Raw genomic sequence first — 27,517 nt, forward strand, 5'->3', positions numbered from 1 at the left:
ATTGCCTAATAAAGAAAAACTTAAAATAAGAAATTATGCAGCAACCCAGAATCTCTAATATTAATCGTTCAAACTTCGATTTTCATAAGTTTTGCATTTAGCTAAAATAATTCGTGTAGTACTTACTTCACAAAGTTAGTGTTCATATTTTATAGATAAGGGAAACTGGAGAAGAAAGAAGTTAAATGATTCCCCCTGTGACGTTGGGGAAGTCAGTGTAAGTGAAAGACCTAAGATCAATCGACTGAACTATGTTTACCATTTTCCAGATTAACACATCTATTTGCTAAATTTTAAAGTAAAGGTTCTCAGTTGATAGGTGGATTGTGACCCACAAGTTTAACAGATCACCAGAAAGTTTCTGGCAAAGAGGCAAGTATAGCAAGCCTACTCCCATCATTTCTGGCATATTCTGCTAAATATGGGTCATCTGTTGTTTTGGAAATTATTCTATTTTCACGCCAAAATCACTTAAGTCGTTAATGCTGTTTTCTTTGTTGTTTTACTAATCTATGTTGCTAGCACAAAGCACTCTGGCAAAACATATCAGAATGACTTGTTGCTAGGTCAGGGGTGGGCAAAAGGGCCTCCACGGGCTGGATTCGGCCCGCCAAGCGGGTTGATCTAACCCATGGAGGCCCTGCCACTCCCCCACCCCCAGGCACTTATGGTCTGTGGGTGGGGGAAGCGCACAAAGTTTTCTCCGCCCTGCCATGAGCACATAGCACTTTGAAGTGCCACGTGCTCCTAGCAGGGTGGAAGGAGACTTCACTTGCTCCCCAGCTGTCAAGCCCTGATTGGCCTGGGGGTGGGAGGACAGCACAAAGTTTTCTCCGCCCTACCTCTGCCCGGCGAGGAGCACGTGGCACTTAGAAAAGTTCTGCGTGCTCCTAGCAGGGGGTAGAGGAAACTTCGTGCGCTTCCCCGCCCCAAAGCTCTGATTGGCCAGGGAACGGGGGAGCATGTGGAGGGTAGGCCAGAGGAAACTTTGTACACTCCTCCTGCCCCCAGGCCAATCAGGGCTTGGGGTCAGGGAAGCGTGTGAAGTCTCCTCCCAGGAGTGCATGGCACTTCAAAGTGCTACGTGCTCCAGGCAGGGCAGAGAAAACTTCGTGCGCTTCTCCTGCCCCCATGCCCTAATTGGCCTGGGTGTGGGAGAGCATGAGAAATTTCTTCCCGCCCTGCCAGGGGCATGGGTGCTTAGTGGGAAGGGGGGGCAAAGGGGCTCCCCAACCCCAGACCAATCATGGTCTGTGGGTGGGAAGCATGGAAGCATCCTGGCTCTGCCCTTTCCATTTTAGGCCCCGCCCCTTCTGGGGCGGCCCGGGGCCACTTCAAAAACTATTGAAGTGGCCCCTGGCCAAAAATTATTGCCCACCCCTGTGCTAGGTGGATCATAGGAAGTAAAAGGCTAAGGATTCCTGAGCAGGGCCATAAGTGTGAGACCAGCAAATGTCCAATATTTTTTTAACCATGTCTGCCAGTACCTTGAGTCAAATTATATAGTAATCAGCATTGTACTTCTGCCATTTTTTTAATTAATACTTATTTTCTTGGAAATCCTGACTGGTAGAATAAATCAATTTCAATATATAACATTTTAAAACAAATTTACATACAGTTTTCATTTATATTTTTGCTCTAGGCTGCACAGTCAGTGCTGATTGCACTATTTGAACTCAATACCCCAGAGTTTACAATGTTACTGGGTGCTTTACCAAAAACATTTCAGGATGGAGCAACAAAGCTTCTCCACAATCATCTCCGGAATACGGGCAATGGTGGCCAGGTATGTACGCTTTTTTTTTTTAACTCTGAAGTTACTGATACATACTTTCAACCTTATCTTAATCTGGGGTGCTTGCTCATGTTGATTCCAAGTAGGTATGTGTGTGTCATGTATACATTCATTGGAAGACACCGTTTGAGACTGTAGGATGGATAGCAGTTCCCCAGGATGCCCTGACCCCTGCAATGGCAGGTGCCAATGCAGTGGCCCTTCTGCGCCCCATCAGTGTATCACCAACTCTAGAAGCCCAGCACCAGGTCTCTGTCGGTTGTCTCAGAAAGAGGGGGTCCCCAATGTCCTCTCTAGCCTGGTAACCACCATGGGGCTCTCAGACTGGCACCACGGACAGTACTGATGCTATTACAGGAGCTAATACGGAAGCTGGCACTAAGAACAGAACTGGTACTGTCCCTGATATCACACAAAAGGCATCATGGCAGGAGTGCCCCTGTGAATTGGAGGATTAAGAGGACCTGGTGCTGCGAGAGCATCATCCTCATCCTGTTCAGATGCGGCAGTAGTGAGCTTGTGTGTCACATTGCCACCAATAGATAGCAGAGCCCACCAGAAACTGCTTACGAGTGTGGCACAGACCTTTGGGTCTCCAGGCAACAGAGGTGTCTGAGCCAGTCTCCTCTATGGTGGATATTCTGACACTCAACTATTAAGGGTAGCCTTATTCTTGATTAAGACCATCCAAAGCAACATCAGGATCCTATGGCAGACTCATGCCTCTTCCTCCACACACAGAGTGAAAGGGTTGGAAAATAAGTTCTTTGTACTCTCAAAAGAGTGTGTGTACCTGTTCACTCACCCTCCACTGGTCATGCTTGTTGTGGCAGCTGCAAATGAGAAGGAAAGACAAGGGCATCAGGGACCAACGCCAAAATCTAAGAAAGCAAAGAAGGTCTGCTCTACCAAGGGTTCAAGCATTGGCTTGCCAACCAGTAGGTGGGCCTCAGCCTTTACAATTTTAGGTCTTGGAAAACTAAGTTTAAAGAGTTGCTGCCAGCTGAATCAGTCAGAATTTGTGGCCATCTTTGAAGAGGATAAGGTTATAGCAAAGACCTCCTTGCAAGCCACATTTGACATAGCAGTTTCAGCACCCACACATTGTCAACCATGATGATAATGTGAAGGAGCTTGTGACTGCAAACAAACAATTTAGGACTTTCTTTTGATGGATCAGGGCTGTTTTTGAAGCAAATGGACTCTAAGGTCCATAGTCTCAAAGACTCACAAAAGACATTAAAATCTCTGGGACTCCATACATCAGCCCCACAAAGGAAGCATTTCAGATCTCAGCCTTCCACACACTTCTGCCCTACTCATCCTAGACACAATTACAACAGGAAGAGGGCAGAAGGAGGAGGCTACTTTAGCCTTCTTCTAACCAGAGCCAGGGCTCTGCAGGCAGTCTTCCAGCCCCAAACAAAACTTTTCAAGGTGTACCCAAGAGTGTTGCACCACACAAAATCCTGGATCCTTGCCTCCATTTTATGAACTGTCTGTCGTATTTTTTGCCATGCCTGGACCCAGATCACTTTGGAACACTGGAATAGGGATATTCTCTCCAATTCTCTTCCATCTCATCTATCCCCATTTCTCTTCCCTCTTCAAGGATCCTTCTTGTGAGCAACTTGTCATACAGAAGGCGGAAATGTTCCTAGAAGTTGGAGCTGTAGAGAGATGCCTCGAGTTCAAGGGCTAGACACTTTATTCCTGATATTTCCTAATCCCAAAGGCCAAGGATAGAGTTAGGCCTATTCTAGACCAGCAGTAGATTTATGAAAAAGCTGAAGTTGCTCATGGGCTCTCTGATTTTCATTATTCCCCTCTCTGGATCCAGAGTACTCAACTTAAGGGCCATGTACTTTCATGTGTCAATGGTTCTATCCCATAAGCAGTTCCTCTACTTTGTGATCAACAACACCTATTATCAGTTCATGGTTCCCCCTTGCAGGCTGTTGGCAGCTCCTTGAGTGTTCATCAAATGTATGTCTGTTGTAGTTGCCTTCCTGAGGAGGCAACAGTACAAGTATTCCTGTACCTATATGACTAGCTAAACAAGGCTGCACCACAGCTCAGGTCGGAGGAGCACATGAACCCAATAAGGTTGACTTTCAACAGCTAGGACTGATACTGAATGTGGCAAAGTCATTGGAGCTCTCCTTGACTCAGGTCCAGTCAAAACAATTCTTCCATAATTGCGTTTTCTGAATATAGGTGCCATTAGGGAGGTCTTACAATAATACCCCATTGTGAAATTGCCTGGAGCTGCTCAGTCATATGTCCGCTTATATGTACGTGATTCAGTGTATGAAATTGCATTCCAGCCTCAGTATATAGGCCAAACCGAGATCACCTAAACAAGATAGTCACACTTCCTCCTCCAGTTATCAAGTCTCTCCTGTCGTGGCTCAACCCACAAGCAGTATGTGCAGGAGTACCCTTTTCCAGGCCCAAACGCTTGCTGTTTCTAGTCATGGAGGAGTAAGCAATAAGGTGGGTGGGCTCATCGAGGAAGACTCAAGGTATCTAGTTCCAGGTAGAATGTTTGCAGCACGTCACTCATGGATGCTTTTTTCCCTCTATTCGAAGGATCACCTGCTGTCTGCATTTCTACTCTTTCTGATTGTACAGAATATCTTGCTAAAGTTCAGAAGAAAGGGAGCATCAATTATCTTAATTGCACCAGCAGCATGGACACATCAACACAGGTTCATCATGCTCCTAGACATGTCAGTGGAGATGCCCATAACTAGAGTACTACCAAATTCATGGTCCAGTTTGGTCAATTTCACAGTCATAAGGTTTTAAAAATAATAAATTTCATAATTTCAGCTATTTAAATCTGAAATTTCACAGTATTATAATTGAGGTGGTCCTGATCCAAAAAGGAGATGTGGAAGGTGTGTGGTTACAAGGTAATTATGGGTGAGGAGGGGAGATTGCAGTACTGCTACCCTTACTTCTGTGCTGCTGCTGGTGGCAGCACTGCCTTCAGAGCTGGCCAGCTTCGAAAATGGTGGCTGGTGACAGAGCCACCAACAGCAGTAGTAATAATGGCATGGTACGGTATTGACACCCTTACTTTTGAGTTGCTCTGTCTGTCAAGCTGGGCCACCACTGTCAGCAGCCACCACTCTTGGGTCGCCCAGCTGTGAGGGCAGCAGAGCAGAAGTAAGGATGCCTGATATTGCCACCGTTTTACACTGCTGCTCTTGGGGTGCCACCTTCAGAGCTGGATGCCTGGGCAACAGCCGCTGCTCTCTGGCCACCCAGTTCTGAAAGGTTGACCGCACCATGACCTACCTAAAATAACCTTGTGATCTCCCCACCCCCTGCAACTCTCTTTTGAGTCAGGCCCCCAATTTGAGAAATACTGGTCTTCCCCATGAAATCTGTATAGGATAGGGTAAAAGCACACACAAGACGAGTTTCATGAGGGAAGACCAGATTTCATGGTCTGTGATGCCTTTTTCAGGGCCATGAATTTGGTGGGGACCGACCTACCCGTAACCCTGCCCTGTCTCCTGTACTTGATTACACAGGACCATAAGTATCTTCAGCATCCCAATCTAGAAGCTCTCCATCTCATAACTGGGAAACTCCATGGCTATATCCCTTGGCGCTCACATGCTCCGATCCTGTTAGGGAGATGGATTAGCAGTAGCAAACCATCCATTAGACCCACTTATTTGGCTAAATAGAAAAGAGTCTCTCTTTGGACATTACAGAAGGACACTCACCTTTACAGTCATCAGTTCCCTTTGTCCTGGACTATTTAATACATCTGACTCAGCAGAGCTTGTGAGTTTCACCAATAAAAGTGTACCACGTAGCTGCTACCTCAGTTTTCCATCCCAGTTCAGCCAGCCTGGTTTTTCTAACCCCATGGCTGGCTGCTTCCTTACTTGACAATACAGTCTATCTAGTCATTTAAGACAGCCAATCCCCCACATGGGTCCTCAACCTCATGCTCTCAAGACTGAGGTATCCTTTCTTTAAGCACCTAGCAACATGTTCTCTTCTCTACCTTTCCTGGAAAGTAGCATTCTTTGTGGCTATAACTTAAGGCCTTAACTACTGAGCATCTACTGTCTTCTATCTGGACAATGTGCATTTATAGCCACACCTAGCTTTTCTCCCAAAGATAGTTTCACAATTCTAGCTGGACCATGATGTGTTTCTTCCAATGTTGTTTCCTAAGCTGCATGCTAGCAGTCGGGAACAAATGTTCCATCTAACTGGATGTTAGGCGAGCATTAGCTTTTTCCCAAACAACTTCAATTCATTTGATTTAAATCAGTACAATTCCTCACTGCAATTGCAGAGCAAATGAAGGGGCTTCCAGTGTAATCCCAAAGAATCTCTATGGATCATGACCTGTATCCGGGCATGTCATGACCTGACGAAGATACCTGCTCTCATGCTGTTGGTGCTACTCCACAAGAGCTAAGCATCCGTGGCAGCATTCTGGTGCAAGTCTTTATTCACCACATGCTCAGGGCAGCAACATGGTTGTCAATCTACACCTTTATATCCTACTGCGCCATTATTGAGCAGTCAGAGACAGTGCCGCATTTGGCAGAGCAGTGCTGCCGTCTGTGGCCCACTGAGCTCTGACCTCTCCTCCTAGCAGATTCTTGGGAATCACGTACTTGGAAATGACATAAGCAAGTGTCATTGAAGAAGAAAAAAATGGCTATCTGCCTTCTCGTAATTGTTGTTCTTCTAGATATGTTGCTCAGTCTGTTCCAAAACCCACCCACCTGCTCCTTTCTGGGTGTGTCTAGACTACAGGGTTTTTTTTTTTTTGTTTTTTTTAAAGTGGCCTTTTTTCGAAAAAACATCCCCTGCGTCTAGACTGCTGCCGCGTTCTTTCAAAAATAAATCGAAAGTACGTGACAGTTTTTTCAACCGCAGAAAACTGTTTTACGAGGAAGAATGCCTTTTTTGGAAAGTGCTCTTTTGAAAAAAGGTGCTATGTAATGTAAACTGCTTTTTCGAAAGAGAGCATCCAGACTGCCTGGTTGTAGTCTAGACACTCTTTTTTGAAAGAGGCTTTTTCAAAACTATCTTTCGAAAAAGCCTCTTTCAAAAGAGGCTTGCAGTCTAGACATAGTATCTGAGTCTTCTAGCAAAAAAAGGAACTGAAGAGGGCATGGGTCAGCAGGGACCTCTGTACACCACCATGGAAGTACAACTCCAGGGATCTCCACAGCCAACCCACTGCGAGAAAAACCGTCCATGGATACTGCACATATATACCTTCTTGGAATGAACATAGGCAACACATCTCAAAGAACAACTGTTAAGGGAAGATAGCTAATTATTGTTTAGAGGCTTTTAGTTTGATTTGATTTATTTGCAAGGGGCTTCTAAAAAGGAGTGTGCCTTAATTCACAAAACAATGTTCTTATTTTAAAAACGAGAGAGGGAGAGAGAAAATATATATAATGTCAAAAAATTGAGAATTCTCAACATTATTACTTTTAAATGTTAGCTCTTGGCACTCTTAACTTGCACAAACAGAGCCCTGCAAATCTCTGGATATCTGCACCCGCAAATGTGAAAGCAGATATCCGTGGCTCATTTTTGTGGCTGTGGCTGTGGATATAAATTTTGTATCTAGAGTGCTGCAAATTTGTGGATATTCATGAGTATCTCCATGGATGCGGATATTTGCAGATCATTTTGCAGATGCGGATACCAATTTTGTATCCATGCAGGACTGTGCAAACAATAACGTATCTCATGCCTACTTTTTTTAGTTACTGAAATACTTATATCTAGTTAGATGATTTCAGAAAATGTATGGTATTAAATGTATATTATATTTAGTTTTTAAAAGAAATATTTTTAATAGGATACCATTTTCTCACAGGGGTCAATGGGAAGTCCTTTAACAAGACCTACGCCACGTTCACCAGCCAGTTGGTCCAGTCCTCTCACTTCCCCAACCAATACATCACAGAACACTTTATCACCAAGGTAATATAAGGCTACTATATAATGTCCTGTCTTGTATTCCAACCCATCAAAAAGCAAAGAAAGAATTTCATTCAATTTAAATCAACCACTGGGTACTTATAGTAACTTATTAAAAATTAAGTAGGACCAATCACCAGACAACTTAAAAATTTCAGTGAGTAAAGGGAAGTAACCAATTAAATGCTCTACAGCTTAACTGTCATTTCTACCAGTCTAGTGGATTTCATAGATCATGTTCTTGATGATTGATGGATTTAGTATTTTGAAGTTCTAAATGCTAAAATTGTAGTCAAGTTCATTATAGTCATTTTTTTTTATATTTAACTAGAAGATTTACTCGGTATTGCTTGGGTCCTTAACTCAAATAAGTTTTGTTTTTCTTAATTTAAATCATTATGCTGTAGTGGGACTGGGGAGGGAGAGGTTCAGTATGCAGGCTGCCCTGGGAAGAGAGGACAACCCCAACCCCCTCTCACTACAGCACTTTAGGGCCAGGTGAGAAGTGCAGTTGCAGCAGGCACAGCCGGGGAGGAGTGCATGTCCCCTGGCTGTGGGATAGACAGACACATAGGCGTACAAACTCTCTGAAGATATATGTAGTAGATAGCTGTCCTTTTCTCCACCTCTGCCCCTTGCAGGCCCAATTGGATTATATAGTAGTCCTGGGCCCCAACTCTGGCCCCTTGCTGTAATCCCTGTGGTCATTCTGCAGTGTAACTCTTCCTCCTGTCAGATCCCTCTGTTTCCATTTTATGAGAAACAATCGAGTTCCATACCCATCCTATTTTCCTGACCAACACTTACCTTTCTTTAAGTTACAATAAGAGGAAGATGCGTACTGAATTTAGTGATCTTAGCTCTTATCATTTAAGAGGAATTTTTGAACAAAGACTCGTGGACAGACAGTGAGGCAGAAGCCCATGTCTAAAATATGTAGTAAGATAGAGATACTATGCAGAAACTCAGGGTATTAACACTTTCAGCAGGAGGAAGCAGGCTTTTGTTCCATTTTCTACTGCTAATCTTGCGAAGTAAGCAGCCCTGTTGTTGGCCATCCAGTTACACCACTTGAAGAAGTCCCATATATCTCTCATTGGTGGTCCCCTTAACAAAGGAGGGTGGCATTGACAGGCAACCATTACAGCACCCACAAGGAATGTGGTTCTACTCATGTGGCCCAATTCTTCAGTAAAATAATAAAAATGTTCAATTTATTTTCTATCCCCTTTTTCCATGTTTTCCCTTATCTACAGTGCATTTGATTATGATACCGAAAACATGAATTCTGAGGACATTTATAGTTCTCTTCGTGGAGTCACTGAAGCCATTCAGAATTACAGTTTCCGTAGTCAGGAAGATATGAATGAGCCAGTGAAACGGGATTCCAAAAAAGACGATGGTGATTCAGTGAGTGTTTGAATGACAATGCAAACAGTTAACAAAATACAGTTGAATTATCTCTTTAAATGGATTTGTATATCAAAGGTAAAATTTTCAAAGCACTTAGGTTCAAAAGTGCCATAGGCCTTTAGGATCCTCAAAACTCAAGATCTTAAATGCCTATCTGTGCTTATCCAACTTTTGAAAATGGGACTGAGGCTTCTTACATCATTTAAGTGTTTTTGAAAAATTTACTCCTGAAGTAAAACATCTGTCTGTTATAGATGTCAAATTCTAATTACAAGAAGCAATGCTGCTAATGAAATCTATGTAGAACGCCAGCAATTTAAAGAATGTTGGACTATAGATTTGGTTTTATCAGCATATCTGGATTCTGTGCTTTATATTTTTGCTATTGTACTGGAAGGAGACACTGTGATATCTTCCCTGAATAATATGAATGAAATATGTACTTTATTAAATCTCTTTCAGAGAGCAAAACTCTAGAGTAAAAAGAATTCTAGACACTTTGATGTGTGTCCCTCAAAAGGAGCAAAGTCCAAACATGTTTTACATTGTCTAAAAGCTTTTGGCAAAATTTTCTGACTTGGGTATCTATGGCTTTGGAATTCAGGCTCAACACAGCTGAAAATCAGGCCAATTATTTAGATGTTTAGATTAGGGATATAATATTATATTTGTTTACATGGTTTACCGATAAGGCTGGATTTATGGGTTACTGTGAATGGTTACACACAGCTTCCCGCCCCGTTCCTGGGCATGGGGCAGGAGCCGATACACACCAGGAGCCTGCTTAAAAACCGACTTCGGATGCACACTGGCTCCTGGGGACCTGGCTGCTGCCTCACGTTGCTGCTTCTGATAAACCAGAGGCAGCAGTGTGGGACGACAGTCACTGTGTGCTGGCACACACTGGCTCTTGGAGAGCTGGCTGCCATCCCTGTTTCAGATGCGTGTAACCAAGTAACTGCTGAAATTTTCAGTAGTTACACGGTTACCCAATTACCTGCTTTTTAACATCCCTAATTTAAATATGGAATCAAGTACATAACTTTAGGCTCCCACAATGAAAATGTTGCTGTTTTGTTTTCAGTTCAAACACCTTTAGTCCTTTTTAAGCAATGTTCACACATACCGTTCGATAAGAAAGCTATTCTTTCTGAGGGCTCATCTAAATGAACAAATTTAGTTCACAGCAAGATGGCATTTAAATCTATCCCACGCTAGCATGCTCTGCAGTAGGGTTTCATTTGACCTTACTTCTGTGCGCTAAACTGTACTCACTGCATAGCAGCAGGAGTCAGATGGGCACTTAGTAAACAGCACAGTACTTGCAATTCAGTCTCCCACAGACTAGGTGTTCATTTATACAACTCTAAGGGTATGTCTAGACTACATAGCTCCATCGATGGATTTAAATAATCGCCGCTTCATTTTTACATAAAAATCGCCGCTGCGCTGTGCCAATCAGCTATTTGGCGGCACAGCGCGGTAGTCCGGACACGCTGCAGTCGACAAGGGAAGCCCTTGTCGACTGCGATGCATCCAGACTACTGTACTGTGCCGCCAAATAGCTGATTGGCACAGCGCAGCGGCGATTTTTATGTAAATTAAGCGGCGATTATTTAAATTACCGCTTCATTTTCTTATGTCTAGTAAACTCATCTACATGGCTCTGTCGATGGAGCCATGTAGTCTAGACATACTCCAAGTGTTGAGAAACAATGAGTCAGTTTAAGATTTTGATTGGTATTCTGTTGCAACCTTGGAATCTTGCGAACTTTGTAGCATGTCTTTGGACTTGTCTACATGAGAACTTAGCATACAGCAAATTGGGGGTACATTTACAGCACATTGCCTGCTCTGTAAAACTCCCACGTGGGGATGCTGTTACGGTGTGCTGAAAGGGCTGTCTTGAGCTTTCACTTGCTAAACTTTAAAATATATATTTTAAAGTATACTAAGCTGAACTACCCAAAAGCAGAAGAGAGCACAGTAGGAGTCTCCACATGTGAATTTGTGTACAGTAGCTATAGTGTTGTAAGTATACACCTAGCCTGTTGCACGCTAACTTACCTGTGTAGACATGAACATTAATTGCTTCTGTTAACTGAAGAGCAATAGTGAACTAAAAAGTAAGAGAGAGATTAAATATGTTTTTGGGGATGGCATTTTTCTTTTTTTCTGGCAGATTTGCAGTGGCTCTGGAACAGCAGATCTGAGAGCAGGAGGTGGTGCGATTGATACATGTCGAACAGCTCTTGATAACAAAACATCGTTACTTAACACAATGCCTCCCCACTCTTCTCCACGTTCACGAGATTATAACCCATACAATTACTCAGATAGTATCAGTTCTTTTAACAAATCTGCTTTGAAGGAAGCAATGTTTGATGATGATGCAGAGCAGTTTCCTGATGGTAAGTTCTAGTTTGCGTTCTTTGTTAGAGAGGAAATCGTAAGATTTGTCTACATTTGTTGCAAACAACAATATAATCATTAAGGTTTTCGTGTAACAAGTTCAGATGCTGAGCGAAATTACCTGTATATGTAGGAAGTATCTGTAGGAATGGGACTGCTGATGTAGTAAATCATGTTTTTCAGGCTAGGTTTATTAAATAGCAAATGCTATGTGAGTAATGGGAAAATCAAGCAAAGTTACAAAATTTATCAGACAGAATGCCGATGTAATGGAATATTCCAGTATTAATGTTCTTGCTCATAACTACAAAGTTATAGGAAAATAAGGAACTGGGAGAAAAGAATTGCTAACTGTACTTACTATATGCTGTATATTTAGGCTTAGTTTGTAGAAAAGTATATTTTGGTGCATGGTAACAAGGAAAATAGTTTGTAGTTATGTTGCTTTAATTTTTTTCAGTTAGTCAAAGGGAAAAAAACTTTGTGAATTTAATAACGAAAAAGAAACTGTGTAAAACTGGGTCTGGCTACAGATGAAAGATTAACAGCACAGACTTTTCGTGGTGAAATATTTTTATTTCAAATGCAAGGTTGGGGTATTTTGTGTTGCCTAAACATTTTTAAATGCATTCACTCCAGAGGCGGCTTCAGTCAGACCACATGGACATAGATATTCAGCTTGCTGGTTCATAAGTTTTTGAAGCTAAATTTTAATCTTTTTTTTCAGTGTATTAGCTTACGATGTTTATAACCAAATTTTTAATTTTGCATTTGTTTCTTTCATTCTTTCTTCCTCATTTTTCGTTCTCAGTTCTGTAGCTTGTAATAACATTTTCTACAGACGGAACTGGCTGTAGTTCCATTGGGAACTTTGTTCCCAATTATCAAGTGGTCTAAATTAAGGCAATACCACTAATGACCAGCTGAGGATCTGGCCCCACATTATTGAAATCATTATCTGCAGATTTTCAGTGTGCCATTTTTGTGTTTTAAGTTGTTTGGGTTGGAGAGATTGGTGGTTTAACAACTAAATCGGGAATAGTTGAGACTTCTGGTATTCCATTACAAATTAGAATATGCACAACTAAATGGTAGGTATGTAATAACGGTGGACCAGGGGAGAGATTCCTCTTTGAGTAAAGGAAAAGAAAACTTACAGTACCTGTACAAGTCTATTTGTGGCTGGTAAACAGTCTTTACTGTCCTATCAAGTAGACTTTGAGACACTTAAATAAAATTATAAATTATTTGAATTACTCTTTCATTTTGATAAGCACCTCTTATTCATTAAAAAATAAACTAATAAAAGATTTTAAAGTCTGATTCTAATGGAATTTAATTTATAAGTATACTGGTTTGTAAGTATACTGCTGTCCATGCTCAGAAACAAATTAAAGTATATTTCTTTTGTGATTTTGTTCACAATTAAATGATTTCATATTAAGTTGAATACACAAATTTTTAACAAATTCTTTACTTTTCACTTTTCTTTAACATAGAGCATATACCAGCAAAAGACCCCGACCCCCTTGACACTCCCAATTATAGATACTATATATCTTACTGAAAATCTCAAGGAAACCTTTTGAAATATGATGGCAATGCAGAAGACCTAGGAGGGGGGAATAGATTATTGGTGTGCAGCTTCAGTAGAAAATGGATATTTTGAAATGAGTATTCTGCTGCAGTCTAATCTGTGTTATGTCATTAGGAGTAGCTCTTATTAGAGAAAGAAAATAATATACTTTTTACTTTGTTTATATTCCGTTTTAGTAATTGCTATCACAGTTAGATTTATGAGACTCTCCAGTTTGAAAATTAACTTAAATTCAGTTTTATTTTCTTGAAACATCACAGTTTATATAGCTAGTTGTCAGTATTATTGGCCACTGTCAGTTTGTCTTCAATTATATTTCATGTAAGATAAAAAGGTAAGACATATACTGGACCTAACCCATGTTAATGTTTTACTATGTATTAGGAAATGTTAACATCTTTACATATCATAGCTATGTAAACATAAGAAAAGAAATATAATGTAGTAAACTTTATAACTTTTTGGTTTTTCATTTTGCTTAAAGTAGCTTTATTCAATAATATAACTGTCAACTCTCTCTATGTAGCACGGTGCTGTTATATTAGAGTGAGCATCTTTCACCAACTGGGGCCTGATGTTTCTGGTGATTTTATTAAACTGAATGGAACTACTCATTTTACTTGTATTGATCCTTCTAGGCTGTCAAATATTAGTCTTCAAAAAAAGACAGATATGCTGGATATTTTTTAGCATAACATGACAATTTCTGTACTGTCAAACTAGTGGTTCATCTAGTCCAATATTCTGTCTTTAGACTGGCTAATGCCAGATGCTTCAGAGGGAATTAACAGAATATGGCAATCAAGTGATCCATTGCCTCGTGTTCACTACCAGTATTTTGCTAGGGACACCCAGACCATGAGGTTGCATCTCTGACAATGTTAGGCCCATCAGTGCCTAGTAGCTCTTTTCCATGAACTTATCTCTTTTTTTTAATGCAGTTATACTTTTGGTCTCTTCAGCATCCCATAGCAACAAGTTCCACACATTGGCTGTGTATGGTGTGAAGAAATACTTCAATTTGTTTGCTTTAAAACTTTGCCTATTAATTTCATTGAGTGACCCCTGATTCTTTTGTTATGTGAAGGGGTAAATAATACTTTCTTATTCACTTTCTCCACACTGTTCACAATTTTGCAGAGCTCTATCATACTCTCTTTCTCCCCACCCACTATTTGTCTCTTTTCTAAGGTGAATAGACCTAGTCTTTTGTTATCTTTTCTTATATGGAAAAGATCCTTCATTGTTTTTATTGCCATTCTCTGTATATTCTCAGTTTCTGGTATCTTTTTGGAGATGAGGCGACCAGTGCTGCATGCAGTATTGCAGATGTGGGCGTTCCATGGATTTATATCGTGGCATTTTGATATTTACTGTCTTATTTATCATTTTGCTAATGGTTCCTAACATTCGGTTAGCTTTTTTTGACTGCCACTGCACATTGAGCAGATATTTTCAGAGAACTGTCCACAATGACTCAAACATCTTGCTCGATGGATAACAGCTAACTTGTTTGTATCCCTTTGGTTTGTATGTATAGTTGGCATAGTTCTACACTTGGCATTCATACTGAATTTGCACACTGGAGTTGTGTATCTTAATTTGACCTTCCCCTGTACTATATACTTGGCCATAGATAACATACCTTATTCCCTCATTGGAGGATTCAGGCTGCAGTCAGTTCATTTGCAAGTTGTTTTTGCCATCATTCCAGACATTTCTTGTTCAGGAATGCTGGCCATGCTGAATATATAAGTTGCTTTTGTTTATTTTGGGGGTAAAAATGCCCTTGCAGATAGAGCTGAGGAAAATAGAACATTTTAAAGCCGACCAGCCTAGAAACTATCTCTGCATTATGTGTTAGGAGTTGCTTTTCATCATCTCTGCAGTTTGAAGAATATGTCCATTTGTTCCTTTCTGATAGAGCCTCCCATGGACCATTCTGATCTGGTTGCAGAGTTACTGAAGGAATTGTCAAACCATAATGAGAGAGTTGAAGAAAGAAAAGCTGCTTTGTATGAGCTTATGAAATTGACTCCTGAAGAGTCCTTTGGTGTTTGGGATGAGCACTTCAAAACAATACTACTACTTTTACTGGAAACTCTTGGGGACAAAGAGGTAAGTTCAGACTAACCTAAAGTTGACAGTGAATCAAAATCGTAGACGAGTAACGGGGTGCAGTCACCCCCTGCCAGCCAGGCAGGGGGGCTCCGCGAACCCCTTCGTCCGTCGGTCTGGCCCCTGGGCGGGATTCCCGGTCCCGGGGCCAGTAGGTTGGACGCAATCACCCCCTCTCCGCCAAGCAGGGGGGATTCAGCAGACCCGCCGTCTATACCCCGGCTCGGTGTGTGGGCCCTAGGCCCAGGGTTTGGCCCCTATGTGGGGCTAGTCCCGTCAGCTCTTGCCGGGTTGGCCCGCCGGCGCAGGTGCGCGTTGGCCTAGTCTCCTGGATTGCGGGGGTTGTGAGGAGGAGGGGGAGGGGGACCTGGGCCTGCCCTCTCCACTGGGTCCAGCCCGGGGCCCTAAGTGCGGGGGCTCGCCATCGCCCCTGCACGACAGGCGGGGGGTTACTCCCTAAACGTGTCTGTCCACGGGCGCCACCAAGGCCCCACCCTGGGCTGCTTCCTCCCCTCTAGGGGCCCCCTGGGCCCGCCCTCTAGTGCCCCTGCATCTACTGTAGTTCTGAGGGTGGGTGCCTGGGGTACTTCTGGGTTGTCCGTCACCCCCGTTGCATTCCACGGGGGCTCTCCTGGGCTGCTTGGAGTCCAGGATACGCCGTTCACCTCCTGCTACCCCCTTCCCTGCCGAAGGCGAGCCATTTTCAAATGGCCCACCAGACATGACGTCGTCCGGAGGGCCCCGCCCTCCCGGTGACATGGGGTGCTCCCCTGCCGCATCCAGACAGTTACTCTTTGCCCCTTCTCGGCAGCACGCTGAGGGCAGGGGCAGTGTTTCCCCAGCCGCACAGGCACGGAGGCAGATTCTGGCCCTGCCGCGCCAGTGCCTTGCCACTGGGGCTTTTCCCCCACGGCTCCGCTCACTCCCCACCTCCCCGCGCTGTCCAGAGTGTGGGCCAAGGACGGCCCATCACAATTGCTTTTGATCTTAGGGCCCATCCTTCAGTAACCCCCTTCATGTGGACGAAATTCATATTGGGTTTAAATGGTACCTATAGGAGAGGACAGATAAGTAACTGTAATTAAAAAGGCTTTTTTTACTGCTACCTATCTGAAAATGGAACTAAGAAAATGCCAGTGCATTTAGAATATTCTTCGTGCCCTAACAGTGAAAAGAGACAGTGGTCATTTTGCAGGGGTTTTTCCTTTTGGGTTCCTCCAGTATCCAATCTTGTTGACTCCTCTCTGTCCAATGTCCTGTGTAGTAGGCACACACAGTCCAGCATCTGGTAACTGACTAAATAGGTGTCAGGTACATGACTTTTTCTCCACGCTAAATATTTCTGTTTCGATAGCAATTTAAAAAAAAAAATGTAAAATGGGCACATGCTTTTGTTATTTTGCATCAAAAAATGGTATTTATCTGATTCTTCCTTCCCTGCTTCCAATATTGGCTTAATGCTTCAGATGACTTGTGTGGTGGATGAGAGTAAAATGAATGTGATTTATATCAAGTACAGTTAGTTTGAACTTTGGGGTGGGAATTATGGAAACTTTAACGTGGTTGCTCATCCCTTTTTTTTCTTAAGGTTTGGAGGTATTTGGCTCAGCACTGTGACATTCAAAATATTCCTCCTTATAAGTGGGCCATGCAAAACCTGCCCTTAAAATAAATTTGTGTGTGTGTGTATGTTCATTTTCCCTCTACCCTATATTCTCCTCCTTTGGAAAGGAGATTGCCCCAGTTTTCTGGGAGGATACAAAACTTAGCTTTTGCTAACCTTGCTAGGTTACAAGGTAAAAACCCTGAAACAAATAAAACATTATATACAGAAAACCAATTTTAAGTAATTTTAGAGTTTTCTAAAATGTAGTAATTATAATTGTCACACATCTGTCAATTATGTATAATCAGACTTACTACGTTAATATACAGTAGTTAGATTTGTAAGTATAAACATGTCTTCTCAATCAGAGAGACCAAAAAATAGCAATAAGACTTTTGAAAATGTATTTTTTTGTTTTTTGTAAAATAAATGGTTTAGATAAAATATGTAATAGTGTAGTGTAAAAGTTTTATTGGCTCTCAGCATGATCAGCATATGTTGCGTATGACTTTGCATGCATACATTGCATCTGCATACATTGCTTAGTAAAAGCTTTATAACACCATGTAAGATATATGTATGGAGAAGGGGTAAGAATATGGGTTGGGATGCTGTAAACATGTTTTCAGTAGTTCAGTGTGCTTGGAGTTTGAATGAATGGCCTTGTACTGTATGCATTTGCAGGAAGCTGTATAATTTACATTATATTGCCACTATCAAAAAAGTTTGTGTCTGATTGCTGAGCTAATATTAAATGCACATTGTTGGTACAAAGATAAATAACTTGTTTATCTACAATATTTGATCTTTAGCATGCAATCAGAGCTTTGGCATTGAAAGTTTTAAGAGAAATTCTAAGGAACCAACCAGCAAGATTTAAAAATTATGCAGAGCTCACAATTATGAAGACACTAGAAGCTCATAAGGATCCTCATAAGGAGGTTAGTAAGTGGCTCTACATGTTCTGTGTATTTTGAAGATATGAAACATGACAAAGCACAAATCACGTTATGTTCAAAGAATATGCATGCAGGCCCACTGGCAGGGAGGACAAAGGGGGCAGTTGCCCAGGCTGCCAGTGATACAAAAGGACCTGGGGTTCCAGGCCCCTTAAATCACTGCCAGAGTGCTGCAGGGTTCCTGGGGTAAGCACACCACTGAGGGTAGTTTAGCCTCAGCTCCACCCTTCCACCCAAAGCCACAGCCCTTCCAGGGTCACAGAGTAGCCGTCTCCTCCCCTTTTGCCTTACCTACAGGCCTGGTGAGGCTGTTGGCCCTGCTGTATGCTTGATAAATGAGTAAAGTGCCAATGGGGAAATTACTGGTTTCATAGTGAAGGATTCAGAAAATATTGGTTAATAAAGGCATGCTCTGTGGGCTCTCGGATCTACAATTTCAGACCTAAATAAAGTGGATTCCTACTTATTGTCCCCAGAGAAGTCTGCTTGTGTGGCCTGGTGTTGCTGCAAACAAAATAAAGAATTATCAAATTCTATGTCCATTGAGGAATTTTGAAATGTTTTGTAGCAACATGGTTAATCCAGAGCCTGGTAATCCATTGACAATCCATTTTAATAATATATAGAAATGCTCTCAATTACTCATAAAGATACGTCAGCAGTTCCTTGATACATTGCTTGCTGTAACATGCAACTTTGTGATATTAAATTGGCTGTGTAGTCTTGGAGGTCTTTACATATGTCCTTTTAAACAGAAGATCTCTCCCAAATGTTCCCACTATGAACAATCCCCAGAAGTGGCAAGGATGTGTCTTGGTGCATTCACCTCTACTTCCTGAAAATACACAGGGAAAGTGAAAACCCTCACATTTGAGTTCACAGAAGCAGCCAGTGAAGTGGGACGTTGTAGAGCTTCACATAGCAAGAAGCACTCTGTATATAGCACATCCGGCTGTGGGCATTGGAGTCAGCAGAGCGCATAGTTGCTGAAGTGTGCTTTTCAAGGCAGAACCCTATTCAATATCCCCATTTGTATCACATGCTCTTAATCTGCAAACTGTTTAGCTCCCAACTAATTACTGTTATGTTCCCCTTATTAAATCCTCTTTTGAAGATTCTGTTGTTAATTTTTGCTATTTTTTCTAATTTTATGCAAATTAGACTTAATTTTAGAAATCAAATTGCATGTGTTATCTAAAACTTTCTTTAATGAATGGAAAATATCTCTCTATGATCAACAAGAAGTAGAGATTTACAGTTGAGAAATTGTGTGTTTATAACAAAAACGTCAACAGTGTGTCAAGGATGGATGTGAAATAGCAGTCACTAAAGAGATTCCAAGCTTGACTCAGCACCTCTTGCCGTGTAGACTTGGGGAAGGTTGATGTCTGTATTTCCACAATGCAGAGATTAGGCTTAGATGATCATAAATGATCTGGAGAAAGGGGTAAGCAGTGAGGTGGTAAAGTTTGTGGATGATACTAAACTATTTAAGATAGTCAAGACAGAAGCAGTCTGTGAAGAACTTCAAAAAGATCTCACCAAACTGAGTGATTGGGCAACAAAATAGCAAATGAAATTTAATATGGATAAGTGTAAAGTAATGCACATTGGAAAAAATAACCCCAACTACACGTACAGTATGATGGGGGGCTAATTTGGCTATGACAAATTAGGAAAGAGATCTTGGAGTTATCGTGGATAATACTCTGAAAACTTCCCCACAATGTGCAGCGGCAGTCAAAAAGGCAAATAGGATGTTACAAATTATTAAGAAAGGGATAGAAAATAAGACACAAAATATCTTACTGCCCCTGTATAAATACTATGGTACGCCCACATCTTGAATACTGTGTACAGATGTGGTCTCCTCACCTCAAAAAAGATATTTTGGCCTTGAAAAGGGTTCAGAAAAGGGCAACTAAAATGATTAGGGGTTTGGAACAGGTCCCGTATGAAGAGAGGCTAAAGCGACTGGGACTTTTCAGTTTAGAAAAGAGGAGATTGAGGGGGGATATGACAGAGGTATTTAAAATCATGAGTGGTGTGGAGAGGGTGAATAAAGAAAAGTTATTTATTAGTTCCCATAATAGAAGAACTAGAGGACACCAAATGAAATTAATGGGTAGCAGGTTTTAAACTAATAAAAGAAAGGTCTTCACACAGTGCATGGTCAACCTGTGTAACTCCTTGCCAGAGGAGGCAGTGAAGGCTAGGACTATAACAGAGTTTAAAGAGAAGCTAGATAATTTCATGGAGGTTAGGTCCATAAAAGGCTATTAGCCAGGGGATAGAAATGGTGTCCCTGGTCTCTGTTTGTCAGAGGCTGGAGATGGATGGCACGAGATAAATCGCTTGACCGTTGTCTTCGGTCCACCCCCTCTGGGGCACCTGGCACTAGCCACTGTCGGCAGACAGGCTACTGGGCTAGATGGACCTTTGGTCTGACCCAGTACGGCCATTCTTATGTTTTTATGATTACCAACATTTTCAGAAGAGCGGTTTCCATTTAGGATCTGGGATTTTTGAAAAATAGTTTATAATAATCTTTTTCTGTCCAAATAACTTTTCAGTATTGTACAGCCACAGATACATAATTAAAATATAAATAAAACTAGCATACATACATATTATTCATTTCTACTGTAAGGTTCAAGTACAGAGCTGTCAGAATTTAGACTGTAAAAGGATTTTATAAACTATTTTCTCTGTTGTTTTATTTAACCTTTCTTTAGGTGGTGAGATCTGCTGAAGAAGCTGCTTCCATGTTGGCCACTTCCATTAGCCCAGATCAGTGCATCAAAGTACTTTGTCCCATTATCCAAACTGCAGATTACCCCATCAATCTGGCTGCAATCAAAATGCAGACAAAAGTGATAGAGCGAGTATCTAAAGAAACCCTTGCTCAGCTTTTACCAGAGATTGTGCCAGGTCTAATACAGGTAAGAAACCATAGCAGATGTTAAAAAATTAAAACTAGAAATGTAAGTCTCTCTCTTATCACTCAGTTCTCAGGGAAAACTTGGATTTGGGTAGTAAATGGTTGCATTTATGGCCTTGTCTATTTGTGGTCTATAAAGTCCACATGGTCCCAGGAATGATTAAAGAAATTTCAGAGCTCTAACTGGTATACCTGGGGAGGAACTCAACAGAAAGTGTATGACAGTCTCCTGGGCAGAGCTGCTAGATAAGGAAGGGTGGGGAAGTTGAGAGTGGCAGACATAACTACAGGATCCAGGACTAGCTGTGTAGTGAGCCCATCCAAGAAGTGGGCCTCTCAGGAAGTTTCTCGCAGGTGATTGAGTTATAGGGCAGAACAGAGAAATAGAGAGTCTTAAACTTCAAACCCAGCAGAGATGAGAGAGGTCCAGTGGTATTTATAGTGTAGTTCTATTTTTATTAGGAAGGTGGACCAAAGGGAGAAGCCTTTGGGGTTTGCTGCATTTGTTTCAATGCCTGACAAAGAATATTATTGTCATGGCAAAGAGGCGCACATTAGAGAAATTGGCTGGAGGTCCTGCTCCCAAACACAGAAGACCCTCAGGAAAAAAAACACAATGGGGTGCTCAGACAAATCCAAAATATCTTCATTGTTTGCTGCTATATCATTCTGATGCAGCTAAAAGTAATAAATGCCTCGCACTTTAAGAAGATGCATAAAATTTCGTTGTGTTCCTAAAGAGGAATACTACATTAAATTTCCACTTTAGAGATTATTAATAGTTTGCGGTTTCAGAAATGTCCAGTAAAGCTTTCCCTTCATGTCTTAAAATTAAGTACTTTAACAACAAATGGGTAGGATTCGTTTTTTTAAAAGAGTCCACGAGGTGACTTTTCTTTTGTGAAATTGTGCTGAATAATCTAGCAGTCATGTTACAGAATTTAGTTATTTGCAGTTTTTAATTGTGCTGTTGATTAGAAATGGATTTCATTACTTAACCAGACCACTGTGTTCTTCCCAATTCCCAACCTGGGAAAAAATTTTCTCCATACCCTAAATGTAAAGAAGATGCTCTATTTTTACCTGTAAAAGATCAAGCCCCTTAGAAAATCCAATAGTTTAGCATAACGCATGGGAAGAGATGTCAGGAAGTACCCATTGGCAAACAGACTCACATTGGATTAGGAGATGTATGGAGCATTTTATCTGGAAAATCTGTATCCTCTGGTTTTAAGTCTCTGTCCATGAGAACCAGTATAGCTTCTGTGATATGCCTTCATGTAAGGAGCTCCTCATGAAGACATATAAAGCAGCAAGTTGGAGTTCAGTGCACACTTTCACAAGACATTGCTCCACAACCTTACTGTTGCATTCTGATGCTCAGTTTAGGAGAGCAACACAACAGTACATATTTAGCTAAGAACTCTTCAGCCACCATTATCCTGGTGGAGCATTGCTTGCTGGTACCCCACAAATGGAAGTGCACAGAGACCCTTGGTCAGGGGTGGGCAATAATTTTTGATGGGGGGGACACTTCAAGAATTTGGAAAGTGGTCAAGGGCTGCATTCTTCCATGATATTAATGGAGGAGGTGCGAGGTCTGGGATAGAAGTTGGATGCAGAGGGGAGCTTGGGTAAGAGAGGGAGTTTGGGTGAAGGAGGCAGTTGTGACCTGGAGCACTGGACTGAGATGGAGGGGGTTGGATTGTGACGTAGGGCAGGGAATTGGGGTACAGGAGAGGGTGCAGGGATTTGACTTGTGAGCTAGGGCAGGAGGGGACTGATCTGGGGCAGGGGATTGGGGTGCTGGATCTGGGAGGGAATATGGGTACAGGAGGGAAGAGAGGATTTGGGTTTGTGGAGTAGGGGGCAGGAGTGGGGGGCAGATGGTTGGGGAAGGGAGGGACTGGGGTGCCAGAGGAAGGCTCTGCCAGGAAACTTATCAGCCAACAGCAGTTCCTGAATCAGCCTCCCTGCCTGCCTCACCCCCACACAGACTGTAGCCTTGTGCTCTGGAGCCCCCTTGTGTTTCATGGCCACCTGTTACTGAGCTGTACAAACAGCTCCCATTGGCTGGTTTCTGGCCAGAAACTGGACAATGGGATTGCGCTGGGGGCGGGAGCAGCTTCTAAAGCTTCCTCCTCCCCTCCAGACTCACAGTTTTTAAAGAAAAACCGCCCCACAGCTGCATTTCTGAGTGGCATGTGGATGGGGCGAGGCAAGCGGGCAGCCTGCCTGGGGCGACCCGCAGTATCTGTGGGCTGGATCTGGTGGCTTGGTAGGCTGGATGCAGCCTGCGGGCTGTATTTTGCCCAGGCCTGTGCTTGATAAAGAGATGATTAACCAGTAACTATCGTTCTTCAGAAGTTGCCTGTGTATATTCATACAATTTACTCCCTTTCTCTCTACCTCAGAGTTCTATAACATCCAAACTCTACAGTTAGAGGGAAGGAATTGAGGTAGCTGATGAGTGCACTCTTGTATAATTGCATGCATGCAAGATATCTCACGCTTCTCAATGGACATGGATTTTCAAGGCAGTTCCACAGCCTTACACTTGGGGCACCATATTCCACAAGTGTAAATGGACAGAAGTAACTTTCACACAACAAGGATTACTGATAAATAACCTCTGTTTAGCTAAGCAAGTTAAATTTTGGCATTTCCTAATGTTGGAGTGCTTCACTTAGTAGCCTTAAAATTCATTTAGTGTGATAGATTTTTTGATGCGTCTGTAAAAAGAAATATCTGGGGATTTTAGACACGTCAGTTATTAATGCTAATTTCCTTATTTTCTAGGGTTATGATAATTCAGAAAGCAGTGTTCGTAAGGCTTGTGTTTTCTGCCTTGTAGCCATCCATGCTGTAATTGGCGATGAACTAAAACCACATCTCAGTCAACTCACTGGCAGTAAAGTAAGTGGAATATGCCATTTAGGGAAATACTAGTTCCTAACTGCATGTATGTTTATGGTGTAGTTGGGAGCAACTATTAAAACTAAAGAAAAGTATATATCTGAAGAATAGTAACCCAAGTTGCTAAGCTGCTAGTAAACAGAGGAGCAAGGTGACTTTAATATGAGAGATCCAAAAAGAAGCAAATCATAAATCCTTTGTGCAGGTGAATTTCTCACTTATTTATAATAAATGTTGAATTAAGCCACATGTTCTGATGTGTTAGATTAGACTTGGTAATATTATATGTTAGCTCAAAATCACAGCTGTGTGTGCTTCAAAATACACTATATAAAAAAATGCTCCTTGAAAAATTAGATTAAGGAACCTTTGCATAAGCATCTTTAAGAAGGCTGAGTTGAGTACAACTTAATAATCAGTGTTTTCAGACAGTATTGTGTATGTGTTATATAAGATGGTAGGTAATTCCACAATGATGATAATTAATGTACTGACTTTCATCTCTACCATTGCTCTATCTGGTGTTGCTTTTTGAAAATTTCATTGTTTAAAAAGAGATGCATTTGAAATAAATTAGCTAATTATGCTTTTACCTGTTCCTCTTCTTAATTAATTTGCATGCCACAACCTTTTATTTTTGCTTTATTTGAAAAACATAAAATTAATGCATCTTTTTGGATGGCTGCACATTTGCATACATTTTAATTTACATAGAGACAATTGAATCTTAATTATATATGATTTTGTCCTCAGAAATGACATAAGATGTCTGTTTTACGTATTATGATGACTGAGCGATAAGATTCAAAAAATCCACCTTGCAAAAAGGATATAACTTTTTTTGTTTTTACATAATTTTACATAAGGTAACCCAACTAAATAATTTTTTAGAGAACATCAAACTGCATTGGCCGTGTGTATTAAGGTCTCCCAAAACCCTACCAATAAATAGAAAAAAAATGGGTTTTCTCCAATAAAGATAACACCAACTTATTCACAGTACCTCAAAAATTGAGGAATAAACAACATTTAGCCCAGCTCCCCCTTTTCTTGTGTGTTTAATACAAGTTGAGCAATAACTTCCTGTGAAGGATGATGTTCTGTTTTGAGGTTTTCACTTGCAGGTACACAAAAAGATACATCATCCTTTATTTCTTCATCTGACAATTTTTACTTTCACTGAAGGGAGAACAGCTCAGTATTGAAGTTGGATGAATATTTTTGGTGACTTAGATCTCCCTTATAATCTTTGTTTAGTGGTTAGGATACTGTGCTGAGATTAAGGAAACTGAGGTTCAGTTTCCTCTGCCTCATGAGGATCTATGACTTGTACTTGGATCTCTCTCATCCTAGGTTGGGTGCCCAAATTACCAAGAGATTCACTCTTTCCCTATCCTGAATGGCCGTGAATTTCTACTATAAATGACAATGGGTAATCAATCACTTGAGCCAGGGATAAAGTATGAGACTGACTCTCTCTAGCCATCTGATTAGGCCATCCATCTTGGATGTGGGAGATCCCAGTCCAAGTTCCTATTGCACATCAACCTGAGGATGGAATTGAACCTAGGTCCCTCATGTCTCAGGAGAAACCAATAACCAGGAGCGGACTGACCCGGCAGGATACCGGGAGTTTCCCTGTGAGCCGTCGTCCGAATGGACCATAATATCCACCGTAAAGCTTCTAATATCGTGGTCTCCAACCTGTCGATCTCAATAGACTGGTTGGTCGCAAGGGCTCGACCAGTCAATTGTGAGGTGTTGGGGGGCTCCCTCCTCCAATTTCCCTCCACTCCCAAGAAGCCCTACTACCTACCTCCAGTGACAGTGGAGGTAGTGGTGGCTTCCTGCAGGGTGGACGGAAGTCCAGCAGCTGCGCGCCATTTCTGGGGTTCCGGAAGTGCAGTGGCTGCTCCCCTCCACCAGGTCTGTCACGTGCTGGGAACTGGCAGGGCATGGCGGGCCAGGGGGGAGTCCCCAGAGGAGGCATGTGCCAGGGCTTTTCCTCCACTGCGGGGAGTAAGGGGGGGCGAGTCATCCATGAAGGAGGCACACGCCGGGGCTTTTCCCTCCTCTGCGGAGGGAAGGGAGAGTCATCCACGGAGGAGGCGGGTGCGGGGGACTCCCTGCCCCAACTGGCACCCTGTCCCCTCTGTAGAACCCTGCCCCCCCCCAGCACCCTGTCCCCTGCCCCAGCACCCACTAGCACTCTTCCCTAATACCATGCCTCCTGCTCCCACCAGCATAGTTGGGGCCACATTAGTGAGGCCTGGGGGGGTTTTGGAGGAGTGTGGTGTGTTTGTGTTTTTTGTGTTTTTGTTTTTTGTTTTTTTTATATCTCACTTTTGTTGCCCCAACTGACTTTTCTGAGAGTCAGTGATCCCTGATGCAAAACAGGTTCCATGCCCTTCTCATAAATAAAGACAATGCAGGAACTTTTTGTGTTTGACATAGTATTTTATTTAAAAATGAAGCCTGGCCAACAAACCCCCAATTGGGGCCAAGCCCCCATCTGGCTGTAGCATCATAACACTCCTGCACTGCCCTCCAGACCCTAGATTTGAGCCTATCATATACTGGAACCCCTTGCCCTGAGCCCCTGACATACTTCAACCCAAATTCCTGCACCCTCACATCCACTAGCCTGTGGCTTAGTACCACAACCCTCCATCTGACCCCAACACCCCCCAGCCTGGAGCCCCCTCTCTGAGCCAGTGTCCACTTCTCTACCTCCTTCTGCATCCAGATTTCCTCCCAGAGCTTGCACCTCTCACCTCTTTCCACACCCAAATCCACGAGGAATAAGGGGGCTTCCAAAAGAAGGGGTTTTTCTTACATTTGGTCCCATCCAGACAGGCCAAATGTTGGGAAAACCTCTTCTTTCAGAAAAATCGAAAAAAAAAAAAAAAAAAAGTGGCCGTGTAGAGTGTATAAAGGCTGGGGATAGCAAGTGATGGAGAGGAGGAGAATAGAGAGAGCGGGGCTTCAAGGAAGGGGTGGGGTCTTGGGAGAAGAATGGGGCGGTAGATCTTGGCGTGTTCTGACATTTAAAAAGTGATCTTGGGTGTAAAAAGGTTGGAGGACCACTGTTCTTATACCAAAAAATCTATAATACCAAAATTCAAAATGTTTCTGAATAAATCCGAGGTGGTCGAGGCCATGTGTGTATGTATGTGTGGTCGGGCGTGGGCTGCTGCACTGGCTCGGCCTTGGTTTCTTTGGCGCCAAAGTAAATTACGACGCATTACGGTTGAAATCAACAGAATGGATGTGCAATGTGCGATGGTGCATGACAGCAATGTGTAGGCCTGCTTTGTGCAACGGTGGAATCGGTGATGGAGTCGCTCGAGTCTTGACTGGCGAGTAGAGAGTACGCAGTGGTTGGATTAGTTCTGTTATTGTCTGTCATTGTGGCTGCGTGGTTTTCCGTAACTGACAATAAATAACAGTACAAGTACGGTGTAAACGAACAAAGATAGTGTGCATGAAAAAGTTGGCTGTTTTCAACCCATTTCCCGGGCCTATTTTGATTGCCAGTCCACCCCTGCCAATAACCACTGGGCTAATGGTTCTAAATGAGGTCCTCGTCTCTTTCTTATTGCTCCCAGGCATGTTGTGACTATAATCCTTTGTAAAACTGTTCAGAACTGCAATTAAACATTTTGGGTTGAACCAAAACATTTTGTTTCAACCTTACTCAAAATGTTTCAGACTTTCCGATTTGAGGGGGGGGGGGGGAGTTTTTGGTTTGCCCTGAAACAAAACTTTTTTT

At 42.3% G+C, this 27,517-nt stretch overlaps 1 protein-coding gene across 31 annotated transcripts in view; it reads left to right on the top strand.

Annotated features, from left to right (window-relative positions):
- The window catches only part of CLASP2 (cytoplasmic linker associated protein 2), a 261,567-nt gene that overhangs the window by 233,561 nt on the left and 489 nt on the right, over positions 1–27,517 (top strand). For all 31 annotated transcript variants that reach the window (XM_075921810.2, XM_075921815.2, XM_089776567.1 and 28 more), the window contains 8 exons: positions 1,646–1,789; positions 7,680–7,786; positions 9,040–9,193; positions 11,379–11,607; positions 15,130–15,323; positions 17,742–17,870; positions 20,624–20,830; positions 23,629–23,745. In XM_075921810.2, coding sequence (XP_075777925.1) covers positions 1,646–1,789; positions 7,680–7,786; positions 9,040–9,193; positions 11,379–11,607; positions 15,130–15,323; positions 17,742–17,870; positions 20,624–20,830; positions 23,629–23,745 — 1,281 coding nt within the window. The remainder of the gene's footprint in view (positions 1–1,645; positions 1,790–7,679; positions 7,787–9,039; positions 9,194–11,378; positions 11,608–15,129; positions 15,324–17,741; positions 17,871–20,623; positions 20,831–23,628; positions 23,746–27,517) is intronic.

This window comes from Pelodiscus sinensis, chromosome 2 (genome assembly GCF_052426305.1).
Source record: "Pelodiscus sinensis isolate ZL-2025 chromosome 2, ASM5242630v1, whole genome shotgun sequence".
Taxonomy (NCBI): Eukaryota; Metazoa; Chordata; order Testudines; family Trionychidae; genus Pelodiscus; species Pelodiscus sinensis.